The sequence below is a fragment of the Cryptomeria japonica genome, chromosome 4 (assembly GCF_030272615.1).
Source record: "Cryptomeria japonica chromosome 4, Sugi_1.0, whole genome shotgun sequence".
Lineage (NCBI taxonomy): Eukaryota > Viridiplantae > Streptophyta > Pinopsida > Cupressales > Cupressaceae > Cryptomeria > Cryptomeria japonica.
In genome coordinates this window covers 17,003,897-17,016,371 of record NC_081408.1, presented here as the reverse complement: position 1 = coordinate 17,016,371, position 12,475 = coordinate 17,003,897, and the positions used below count along the sequence as shown (strand labels likewise).

General features: G+C 36.3%; 1 protein-coding gene across 1 annotated transcript; it reads left to right on the top strand.

The window, feature by feature from the left end:
- The first annotated feature begins 9,741 nt into the window (after window positions 1-9,741).
- LOC131032916 (F-box/FBD/LRR-repeat protein At1g13570-like) lies at window positions 9,742-11,453 on the top strand. The gene is made up of 2 exons (XM_057964018.2): window positions 9,742-10,693; window positions 10,993-11,453. Exons 1-2 carry the CDS (start codon window positions 9,809-9,811, stop codon window positions 11,293-11,295), a joined length of 1,188 nt encoding a protein of 395 aa, XP_057820001.1. The 5' UTR covers window positions 9,742-9,808; the 3' UTR covers window positions 11,296-11,453.
- The last annotated feature ends 1,022 nt before the right edge of the window (window positions 11,454-12,475 follow it).

Sequence of the window (12,475 nt, the reverse complement as noted above, 5' to 3'; positions counted from 1 at the left end):
ATATTCCCATGCAAAAGCTTTATGCTGTTCTTGTAGCATTTTTAATAGGTCAGCCTGTTGAGACTATGACAGCTTGTTATTGATATTCAAACAATGACCTTGAGATAATTCTATCTGCTCCGTGAGATTACTCATAGAGTCTACAGGTAATGTTTGTATCTCTTGTGGAAGCAAATTATGAAAAATTGCTGGAAGTTTAGGCAGTGAACTTTCAGAATCTGGTTGCTGCAGGAAACATTGTAAATGAGTACCATTTGGATTAGATGAACTACCCGTATCGGAGTTGTACTGTAGAATTTGAAACAACAAGACATCTTCACTCTGAAGTTGTGAGAATGGGTCATTTTGAATCATCATTAATTGAGCTAAAGAATTGGCTTCTTCAATTTCCTCCCCCACATTTGGCCAAACGGGTTGGGACAAATCTGGCTGAGGTCTAGCAGGCGGATACAGAGCCAATTTCTTTGTGGACTGCCCATCAGAAATGGTCATATCTCCAGAACAACATCCTATAAAAGCATCAGCAGTTGCTAACCATGGTCTACCAAGAATAACTGGATATCCTCCTAAAGTTGTCTTAACTGATAATATTGTGAAATCAGCAGGATACTCCCAAGATTCGAGAATGACAATTACATCTTCTACTATCCCGTCAGGTTTAACTGTGGAGTTGTCTGCAAGCTGTAGAACTATGGATGCAGACCTAATGTTTAAAATGTTCAGGGAGTCCATAGTATGCTATGTCATGACATTAATGGCAGCACCTAAATCAATCAAAACATTTTTTACAACTTGGCCATTTACATTTATCTGCACTACAAGACTTCCAGGGTCAATATACTTTGGAATAACTACATTTCCCAACATTATATCAACCAATTTTCCTAGTACATGAATTGTTTGAGGATCCTTTTTCTTTCATCCAGGCTTCTTCAAACAGGCTTCTTTAATAGTTTTTCCAAAAATAGGAATATCTTTAATAGCCTGAAATAAAAGAATTTGAATTTGCACATTTTTGAGCTGATCCATAATGTCAAAAGTGGGTTCTTCCATAGGTTTATATGCAGTACTTTGCAACCTTTGAGGAAAAGGTGGGTTGTCTTGATTTTGCAGAACAAGCTCTTTAGGAACTGTATCAGTTATGGGCATGTGCTCAGAAGGAACAACAGGTGCAATAGATTCTTCATGGGGAGAATCTGATATTTTAGTAATCAGAGGCGGTTTTGGAGTAGGTAAAGTAGTTCCAGATCTCAAATGGATGTCATTAACGTTTAAGGCGTAAGCTTGATATTAGTTAGCTTCAGCAAGATACGCAGGCTGCTGCTTTTGCTTATTATTGGGATTGGGCAACGGTTGGGCAGGCATAGGTGTTTGTTTTGGAGGTCCAGGATTTGTGGCAGTTACTGCATGAGGCGGCATAAGGGCTTGTGGTTGTGGTTGTGGAAGCTGCAATAATCCAGAGGACTAGTTTTGCCATTGCTGAGGGCCTCGCCATTGGAAATTTTGCTGCCAATTTCCTGAAGGTGGGGTCCATTGCCCTTGTAGCTGCTCCATCCTCCTTGAGGGGATTGCCATTGCTGGTTCTGATAATTAGGCCAATTTGGTTGAGGTGGATTCCAGGGTGGTGGTGGTCCATATGCATGTTGCCATTGGTTATTATATCCAGAATAAGAATTACCAAAAGTTAAAGGGTCTTGAGGCATACCTTGTCTTTGGGTCCATGGTCTCCTTTGTGCAACAAAGAACACTTGATCATCATCTCCTTCTACTGGCTTGAAGTCAGTAGGTAGCTATTTGGCTTCCAAATTAGCCACCATCTTGCATTTGCAGTCACGCTTTTTTTATCTGCAGTATGGACAGAACTCAGCCAAAACTGCGTCAGCCTCCTCATGTTTCTTTCGAGCTTGCATAGTGTCCAGTTGCATAGCCATATTATTTATGATGTCTTGCTTGAAGTCAGATAGCAAATTTGTTATCTCCATTCGGGAAACTCTAGCAGAAGAAGACTTCCTTATTGTAGCATGATGACCTTGACCTTTCTTAACTATTGCTCGAGAGTAGTTAAGACATATTTTCTTTATATCATCCCAAGGCAGCTGGGTTATATCACCTCCTCCTATCAGGTCCAGGGCATCTGTACAGGTATCACTGATTCCTCTTAGAAATAGTAATTTCTGAGAGTCCTCGTTGAGAGTATGGTTTGAGTTCCTCTTTAGTGAAAACAAGAATTTGGAAATATAATCTTCCAGATTTTCATCGTCCTTCTGCTGAATTCGAAATATGTTATCACTTTTGCTGGCGCTCTTACAATATTCCTTATACTTGTCAAGGAATGTCGTCTGCATGACCTTCCAACTATTGACGACACCTCTTCCCAGACTCATGAACCATCTGAGAGCTCCTTCCTTCAAGGTGGAAGGAAATAACTTCAGTTTATGAGCGTCTGTGTTGTAGTCATAACTGGGACAGAGGACATCAAATTCAAACAAAAAAGTTTCTGGGTCCTCTGTGACCAGGCCATAAAACTTTGGAAGCAAAGAAGAGGGAATTCTTTTAAGATTGTCAGTATCTCCTTGGGGGACAATGGGAAACTCAAATGCAGGAGGTGGATTATGAGGTGGATTATTTGCCATGTTTGGTTGCTGGAATAACAGAGCGAATGGATTTTCCTCAGGTTTGTTGTCAACTGGGTCAAATGGTAGTTCAATAAACAGATTTTCAGGGAGGAACCTTCCCAAGGCGTCTCTTCTTCTTCTATGCATGCAATATGATGAATAGTGGCTTGACGGATCTAGAAAATTTTACTAACAAGCTAAACTAATGCTAAAAATGACTTCTGATAAACTCCTAGTTAGATGCCATCCCCGGCAATGGCGCCAAAAATGGTCGCGCCCACAAAAGGATATTAAAATCACAGTAAAACCTTCCCTGGGAATTGGGCATTCCAACAGGTGACCAATATCTCTCTCTGTAGACGTTCATTTACTTGTCAAACCAGGGGACGTATGCTTTAAATGGCACAGCAAAATATATGCACTAGGAACTCATTTTGGTCAAATCTTAGCAGAAATACATACTGGAAAGAAATTCTACCTACGCTACAGGAAGGTAATGCAAATCTCTTTAACTCAACTATGATTTGATTAAAACAGAAATCATGATAACTACAACTGAAACACAAACTATGAACTGGCCTTATGCTGCAGGAACAGGCACAGTGATGGATTCCTTGTGCTGCAGGAGCAATGTAAATCTGAGTTTGTATAAAAACTTTAAAGATGAAAGCAAAAGGAAGCTTAATAGGAAAGAACAACTAAGTAACTAGCTACAGATACCTACTAAGTGGGCCCCCTTAGCAAGCATCTCCTGATTATGCAGATGCTAAACTCAGAACTTCATTGAACTTTATTCATAAAAACAGAATGATATACATTGTTTTGTTGATATGGAAACTAACAACAAACTCTCTCTCGTTAAACAAATTCTGTCTTTCATTATCATATTGATTCTTACATGATATCTACTAATCCGATTCTATCTTATTCTAACTCTCCTCTCTCTCTTTTTCTCGCACAGGAGGAGAACTTTATTTAAAAACAGGAGAGCAACTAACTAACTAACTCCATCAAGGAAAGACGTGGAAGTAAAATATATCCCCGAATCAAGGAACAAACTCCATAAATGAATTTATGCGTTCAACCCGATCCAGAGAGAATCTAGCGCTCCACTCTTTCCAGATTAACTGTCATTAAAATTCTTTCCCATGGTTTCGGTCAAAGAGTCCTCGCCGGAGCTCCCTCAAAGTCGTGTAGGAAATGGACTTTACTGCAAGGCCGAGATCGGCTGCGCTTGACTCGATCGTTCTTCAACAAATTGCGAAACAAAAGGTAACAGGCAACAGAAAAAGGCGTATGGCACATACATGATATCTATTCATTAATCACACATTTAAATCTACTTCATCATTCAAAAACTGTATACGATATACCAGTTATTTTAGAGAGTCAACGGGGCAATAAATGCAATCAAGTCAACACAATGAGTTACAGGAATATAAAAGTATCTTGCTACAAGATATCCCAAAAAAGGTTTCAACAAAGTCTGAACATTCATGAAATAATAAAAGTAAAGGCATTTAAAAGTTTATCATAACATCCAAATTATGAGCATATTTTAAGCTCATCATTGAGTTCCCCAAATTTGGAAGGGCTCTTACAAATTTGTCTCCAAAGTATTCATAACCATTAATGGTTAATTCAACCTTCTTGCATGGTTAGAGACTTTCTCTCTAACTTAACCCTCAACTAACCCAAGGGTCTTATCAAGAACTCATGGATTTGACCCTATTTATCCTATTAACCCTTGCACAAGAGTTTATCCCTTGGGTAAAGGCTTTATCCATGGTTATCCACTAACCTAACCACAACCTTACCTCCTAAGGTAACCTTCATGTCTCCTTAGGCATTTAATGCCTCTTACATCTCCTCTCAAGCCCTCTCAAGGTGACATTTGTCAACTTGAGATTCGACTGAATCGCTCACATGGATTGATAACTTTCAATCTTAGCCCTTATTGAGATTATTCAATCTCAACCATCCATTGCCCTATTTTCCCTATAAATAGAGCCCATTCCTTCTTAAAAAAATCAAGTCTTTTGTGCATCATACTTATAATAATTTTGAGGTTAAGGAGCTCTCTTTATTTTGATTAATTAAAAACATGTGTTTGGGAAGAAGCCGAAACCTTGATTACATAGAAGGAAAAAGAAAAAGCATTAAAGTGACTAGAAATAACAGTGCCTGGACACCTAATCAAAGATCAGATCCCAGAAAAACAAAAATAGATCATAGATAAAGAGAACAACACAAGACAACCAAAGGACAAGAAAAAGACAACACTGAGATAGCACAAAGATAGCACTGAGACAACTAGATATTTCTTATGAGTTCTTCTGCATGTACCACCATCTACTTCATATTGACCGCATAGTTCTTCATATCATCGACCTCTTTTTCCTTGATGCCCACCTGTTTCCGGGTGTCGGTCCTTGTTCTCTTTTCATGACCCGTCTTCTCTGTCTTTTACTTCTCATCTTCCTTACCTTTGATCTGTTCAAATTTATTTATCAACATGTTAACATGATCAACAGTGTCCTTAAGGATCTAGAAATTTTGTGCAGCAATCGTCTTCACAGTTAATTCCATCTTATCCACCCCATTGACAAGGTCGTTCAAGTTAATTCCCAAACCTTTATCATCTCTGATTCCTTCCAGCTCCTTCACCTTCTTTTCCATTTCCAAAATTTTATTGGCCATTGCTTCAATAGCTTTAGCCTTATTAATGGTCACCATTAATTCTGACATTTTCAAAAAGAGGCTTCTCACTTATGGTTGCCCTTTTGATCATATTGAGATCAGTCTTCAATTCGCCAATTTCTTTTGCCATTTTGCTTATGACCTCACAGAAACCCTTGATACTATCATTACCTATGGCGCCTTGGCTGACATTTTGATTGGCCCGTGTTTCATCTTCCTCCTTACCCTTGTTCTGGTACATTTTTTAAACCTCAGAGTCCTGATCAGAAGAGACAATAATCTTCCTTTTCACCTTATTTATCCCTTTACTGGTCTTCTTGCTCCTCTGGGTTTGCTTCCCCATCCCCTTTCTTTTCTTACTCATTATGATTTTATCATCAAACGACTCCTCCTTAGATTCTGAGAGGTCAAACTCCATAGTAGTCCCCTTGCTCTTTCCCTTGGTCTTCCCCTTGTTGCTAAAATCTTCAAACTCACCCTCAGTTTCAGAATAAAGATTGAACCCACTATCCTCACTTTCATTTTCATCATCCCTAATTTGTTTTCCTTTAATGATGGGTTTCTCAATAATTTTATTTTTCAACATCTTATAAACTAAAACCATTAAAATCTGGTGCAGGGCATGATCTTTTTGAGAATCCTTCTACATTTCACAAATAGTATGATCCATAGAGCATGCAAGATAGTACGAAAAACTAACCTTATCACCATGGCAAAAGTGGTTGAGCACCATGAAGTGATGCCCATAAGCCCTTGTGAATCTCTCATCTAGAGTAATGTAGCTGATGGTAGCAAACAACACAAACCTCCATGACCTACAAATGCGCTTAGGCGAATAGTAGGGATTGTCCGCCTTAACCAATTTTCTTCTTTCTCCATCTGTGATAGGAAACCTATCCACGGACTTGTTAGACATACTTCTATCTCTATAGAATTTCATACCATCTTTCACCATACCCGTAGCTTCCGCAATGACATCCTCATCCACTTGCATCCTCTAGGTACCAACAAGAATCTTACCACTCTTCCAAGTTTTTATGAAGTTCTTCATGGCAGAAGGGTCTTTGCCACAAAGCCTTTCCATAAAAACATTCAAACCCCCATCTTGAAGAATCTCCCATACATCTTTGTTTTTCTTCCAATTTGAGCAAGAAGCCGGTTCAAACCTCTTTTTATTGCCCCCCATTTTATCCTCAAATTCCCAGTTCTTCCTTATCATGGCTCTGTTATTTTGTCTGCGAGCTCTATGAAAAAACCTAACAATTTTATTGTTGCTATGCAGAGCCACCCAGAATCCGTGCCAAATAAATATGATATGATAGATAAAACAAACCTCGTTGTCGTTGTGATCAATCCTCGACAAGTGAGAATAAAGCATTAGAGATTATGATTAGTTAAGGCACGTTGTTTCATTTGGATCTGATCTAGTTCTTGCAATGACTTCACCTCACACTTGAGATTACTCTCACCATAAAAGGTAATAATTTTGTCAGAGCTACAAGCCAGGTTGGTAGGCCAGTCAACACATTTGTTAGCTTCTCTATAAGCATGTGTAAAAATACATATTTCAAAGGTTTTACTTATATCCTTCACAGTTTCAATGGCATTGTGTATAGACCAATAAGGTGGGAAAACATTATTCAAGCAGTTAATAATGTTTAGAGAATCTCCTTCAACCCACAATTTTGTGGAGTTTGAATCTTTATCAAGAACCAACTCCTGATAAGCAGCAATGGCCTCCGCAACATGATTGGTTTGGTGACCTATAGGAATACATTTAATAGCTTTACATATTCCCCCTTCATCTCTTAATACCATAGCACACCCTACCTTACCAGGATTACCCTTGGAAGCACCATCAATATTGATTTTCATCCATCCTTGAGGAGGGCCTTCCCATCTCACCTCGTCTCTAGGATTAACATATATGGTTTCACTCCCCTTTAATCTCCAATTCTTAAAAATGATTTTATCCCCTTGATCTTTAGGATTCATTATTCCACATGTTATGTAGAGATTCTCCACCATATTTCTTTAAATTTTCTCAAAAATAATTTGGGCTTTTGATGCCTTATCTCTGAACACTCTATCCTTATCTCTGAACACTCTATCATTTCTCTCTTTCCATATTCCCCAACAAATATGTGGTAAAGAAAATTTCCATAGCAGATTAACTGAATTATTCCTGGAGGGGTGGAGCTAGGAATTGAAGACATCTTGGACAGCTTCAGGGAAAACTCAACTGATATTGAAATTGTCCAGGCATCTGGCCCAAATATCCACCGAGAAAGGACAATGGATAAACATGTGAGTAATGGTTTCCTCATTCTGCATACAAATCCCATGCAATCAAATTGCCCCTCCCCACCTTCCATTTCACTCCTTTGAGTATTATGTCTCTAGTTCTTGTGATATTTTTCCAGATGTTGGATCCAATTGGAATATCTTCAGCCTTGAGGAAACTATGAAGGGTCGAAAGGCTGTCTTTTGTACTTATTATCCCATATCATTTTCCACTCTCCCTTAGATTTATATCCTCTCCATATCTGCTTAGCCATGAGAAACTCATTCATATCCCTGATTCTTCTAAGACCAAGTCCACCTTTTCTTATAGGTTTGCACACCTTATCCCATGCAATCAAATTCATTCTCTTCTTTTCCTCAACCCCAGTCCAAAGAAAGGTTCTTTGGATTTTTTCAATAGCCTCTGCAAACTTAACAAGAATTCTAAAAAGACTAATGGCATAAAGAGGAATACTCTGGAGGGTTGATTTTAGAAGTTGGACCTTTCCCACTTGACTGAGCAAAGAACCTTTCCATCTAGTTAACTTCTTATGAACTTTATCCACCAGGGCACCCCAAAAGGTATCAAGAGGAACCTGACATAAAGGGAGCCCAAGATAGGAAGCAAGGAGATTCCCAATTTGGCTACCCAAAATAGCACTAATCTTTGTATGTCTTCTCTCTGGAGTATTTATGAAATAAACAAAACTTTTAGACCAATTAATCAGTTGACTAGTTGCACTCCCATATCTATCCGAAGCTTTCTTTAGGCTTCTAGAATCTTTCATAGAAGAATTACCCATAATAATTGAATCATCCACAAATTGCTGATGAGAGCACACTTGGTCTACAGATGAAGGTTTAAGACCTCTAAACTCTCCCTTCTCAACAAGATTTCCAATAAGTCAAGACTTTAGAGATGATCTTGTATAGGGAGTTACATAGACTTATAGGTCTAAAAGGATCCATGGAGACAACCCCCATCTTCTTAGGAATAAGAGCAATGAAAGTACCATTCAATTCTCTTAGAATTCTCCTGGCACCAAAGAATTCTTTCACCGCACTCAACACCTCCCTTCCAACAATATGCCAATACATTTGAAAAAAAAACATAGGGTAGCCATCTGGGCCCCGGGCCTTATTACCATCAAAAGAATTGACATCCTTCAAAATCTCATCATTAGTAGGGAGAAGTAATATAGGAATTCTGGTCAGCATCCAAGATAGAAGGTATGCAATCCAAAAGATCCCTTTGAGCTTTATGGTCAGATTCTGATCCTTAGTCAAAAAGAATTAAATAAATTAATCTTTTCAAATTAACTATTTAATAGAAGAATAAACATTAAATAAATATAAATTATTTATATAATCGCTCATAGCCAATTTTTATATGTGTATACAGATACATAAAAAGGTGTATGGTGAAGTAGGAACAGATCCAACTTTAAAACAAATAATGTTATTATCAATATTTTTATGTTTCTAAACCCCCATTCAATATAAACACAATTAAAAACAAAATGATACTACATCATAATATCTCTAAACAAAATACTTTTAATTTGGTAAATACTATAATGTAAAAATTTGACATAAAACTTAATATTAAAAAATATATTGTTAATTTTATTTTTTAATAGAATGGTCAAACACCCCAACAAACTCAAGCGACCATAACCACTCTTACCTACATCTGAATCCTAAAGAAGCCCCAGCCCATCATGCTAAACAAGAGTCAAAATTATTCATTACAATTCTTAAATAAAGAATTTGAAAAAAAGTTGAAAACACATTGCTCAAAATTATAATTTATTTATAATAAATAAAAGATAATGATATTTTGGTGCATTCTAAAAATTAAATAAAAAAAAGTCAAAAACATATTACACCTCTGTGACAGGTGGACTTTAGACGTCCCAAAAAAAATGTTGAAAATCGTGCAAAGTGCGTGGGAAGATGAAACAACGATAAATGCTTAAATGAAAGTTGATTCCCACACAATAGCGGTAAATGCGTAAATGAAACTGAGTTGGCAATATACGATTGTGGAACACTTTTAATTACTTCACGCTGCACGCCTCGGCTTTGAGCTGCTTTTCTTTATTTGTTTAAACTGCTATAAATATTTAGGGTCCCAGTGATTTCTCAATGCCCTAATCTCTCACACATATTTTTTCACGCGTTAGGGTTTGAGCATACTGCGCTTCGCTATGGCTCGCAAAAGAAGTCGATTAACCTTAGACGACTTGCCAGATTGCATTCTGCCCCTCATTCTCAGTAAAATTCCTTTCAAACAAGCAGTTCATTGTTCACTTGTCTCAAAAGGATGGAAATTTTGCTGGACATTTGCAAAAAATCTAAAATTTCCAGAGGATTTCTTTTCTTCATCGCGTAGCCCTACTGAAATCCAAAATATAATAGATCTTATTTTTGAGCGTCATTCTGGTCCGCTTGAAGTTTTCGAGCTTAACAATGTTCGATTCTGCTGTTCAAGTGACAAGATTTCTGATTGGATTCATCGCGCTGCTCTTAAAGGCGTGCAAGAGATTAAGATTGTAGAGAAGGTTTCAGAAATTTATGAAGTTCCGGCAGCCATATTTTTATGTCAAAATCTCAGATCTTTGGCTTTAAAGAATTTTCTGCTGACAAATCTACCAGACGGTTTTGGTGGCTTGGCCGACCTGACAACATTGGATCTTTGTAATGTTGATCTGAATGACAAGATCGTTGAGCTCATGTTGCAATTATGTCCAGGTTTGGAAACCTTAATCCTTAGTAACTGCAATGGACTTGAAAGATTAAAGATATGTTCAAAGAGTTTCATTGCTCTGTCTATCTCCTCTAAAATCAAAGCAATAACAGCAAGTTGTCCGCGATTAACAAGCCTTACATTATTGCTTGATAACACCGAGACGAAATTGGATTTGCCAGCATGTTTAAGCCTGTGTACAAATGCAGGACTTGAATCATTTACAGCTCTAAGAACTCTTAGAAGAATTACCTTTTTGAACGGCATTTTTTGGCGCGATGTAAAGATTCTCAAAGAATTTCCAGACTTGGAACATATGTGTGTACACAAGGGTCAATGCTCGGATGTAAGTTCTAATGGATTATTTTATATCAAATTTAGTATATCTAATTTTCCAAACAAAAGCGTGAGTGTGACAAACTGACAACCGCTTCCAGTGTAGCATTTCTAGTCAAGGCATTAAGAATACTGTACTATTCTCCATTTACGACTTTTTTGTACTTTTCGTCTATTATTTGTTAGGGTTATAATACTCCATTTGAATCTTTAATTAGAATTGTATTGTCTTGTATATTTATTTACTAATTTTGACTCAATCTCTCAAAAGTATTGATATTCTTTCTTTGATCTGATGGTGCAATGCAGACAGACTTCTTTCGGCTTGATGATGAGGCAATTTTACCGCTGGAGAATCTAAAGTGGGTTCATTTGAACATAACCTACTTTCATCACCCTGTGCATCTACTTTCCTGTCTTTTTGGAATAGCTCCGGCTTTGAAAACATTATTAATTTCCCGAAAGAAAGGATTCAATGGCGTTCGTGCTCAGGAATTTATCAATCTGGCTTGGAATCTTCAGCGACCATCTACAGAAACCAAAGTTTTCTTATCACGGTGTACTGCAAACGAAAAGATATGCGTCGACTGCGATCTTGTGAATTTCATCTGAGAGTGAGACGGAATCTTGCGGTGAAGAGGAAGATAGGGTTTATCTGGGAGATCGACGGAGAGTTTAGTTAGGGTTTGTGCTTATTATTTTTGGGGTTAATTTTACAGTTGGAAGGAAATACATTGAAGTATTTTTGTTTTGATATTACAGTTGGAAGGATGAATGGTGTTATTATACATAAATATTTATTTTGTGGAGAGGATGACTAATTGTAAAGCTATTTCTGGAATGTTTCCTCTCCAGCATTTATTGGCATAAGATTAATTCCTCCCCTTTTGCATGAGGAGAACTCCATGAGAGGTTAAAAAATAATAATTTACATGAAGTAGATAATTATAGTAGATAATTATAGGTTTTTTATTATTTGGGATGTGATGTCTTTTGTTTTCGATCAGTTGATCAGTTGATCATTTGAGTAAAAATATTTATGTTTTTATTGTTGTAGTAATTTCTAGTAATTTGTTTGTATTTTTTATTTCTAAAACAAAATCAAACCCTAATTGTAAACCAAATTGAACACTAAATATAATTAAATCCTAACCCTCATTAGATTAGGGGTTAATGTTTTCATCCTATATAGAAATGATAAACTTCAAGGAATTGAAAGCATAAGTGTAAAACTAAATAACATATAACAACTCTTACTAATTTTAAAATAATTTCAATAATTTATTTAATATAAATTATTTGATTTATAAGTTATTAAATAATTAAATAATTAATAAATATTTTATAATTTAATTTATTTTCAATTGCCCCTACGGATGTATATAGAAATAAAAATAAAATAAAATAAAGTATAGAAATAATTCTTATGTTAATTTTTGTTTGAAATAAAATGATGAGAAATTTTTGAAAAAGTACCAATTGAACTTTCAAAATTGCTAAAAATATGTCTTGAAAATATACTAAGCACCTTTCGAGTTTTAAAGCTGATATTGTTGAATAGTAAAAAAAGTTGCGGCGTTATATATTTTTTATATAATAGTAAAAAAATTAATACTCATGAATGGTAAAAAAATCATGTTATTATATATTTTAAACATAATAGTAAAAAAATAATATAAATTAATGATATAGAGATCCTTCTCTTATTTCTCAAGACCTTTTTTCCCCTTCTTTCTTTATTAGGGTTGGTTTGTAAAAATTAATATTCTATGTATTATTAATTTTCTTAAAT

Excerpts from the sequence above, each read along its gene's own strand:
- LOC131032916 (XM_057964018.2), top strand. The coding sequence starts at position 9,809 with ATGGCTCGCAAAAGAAGTCGATTAACCTTAGACGACTTGCCAGATTGC. Across the intron at positions 10,694-10,992 it reads ACAAGGGTCAATGCTCGGAT|ACAGACTTCTTTCGGCTTGA; the intron begins GTAAGTTCTAAT and ends GGTGCAATGCAG.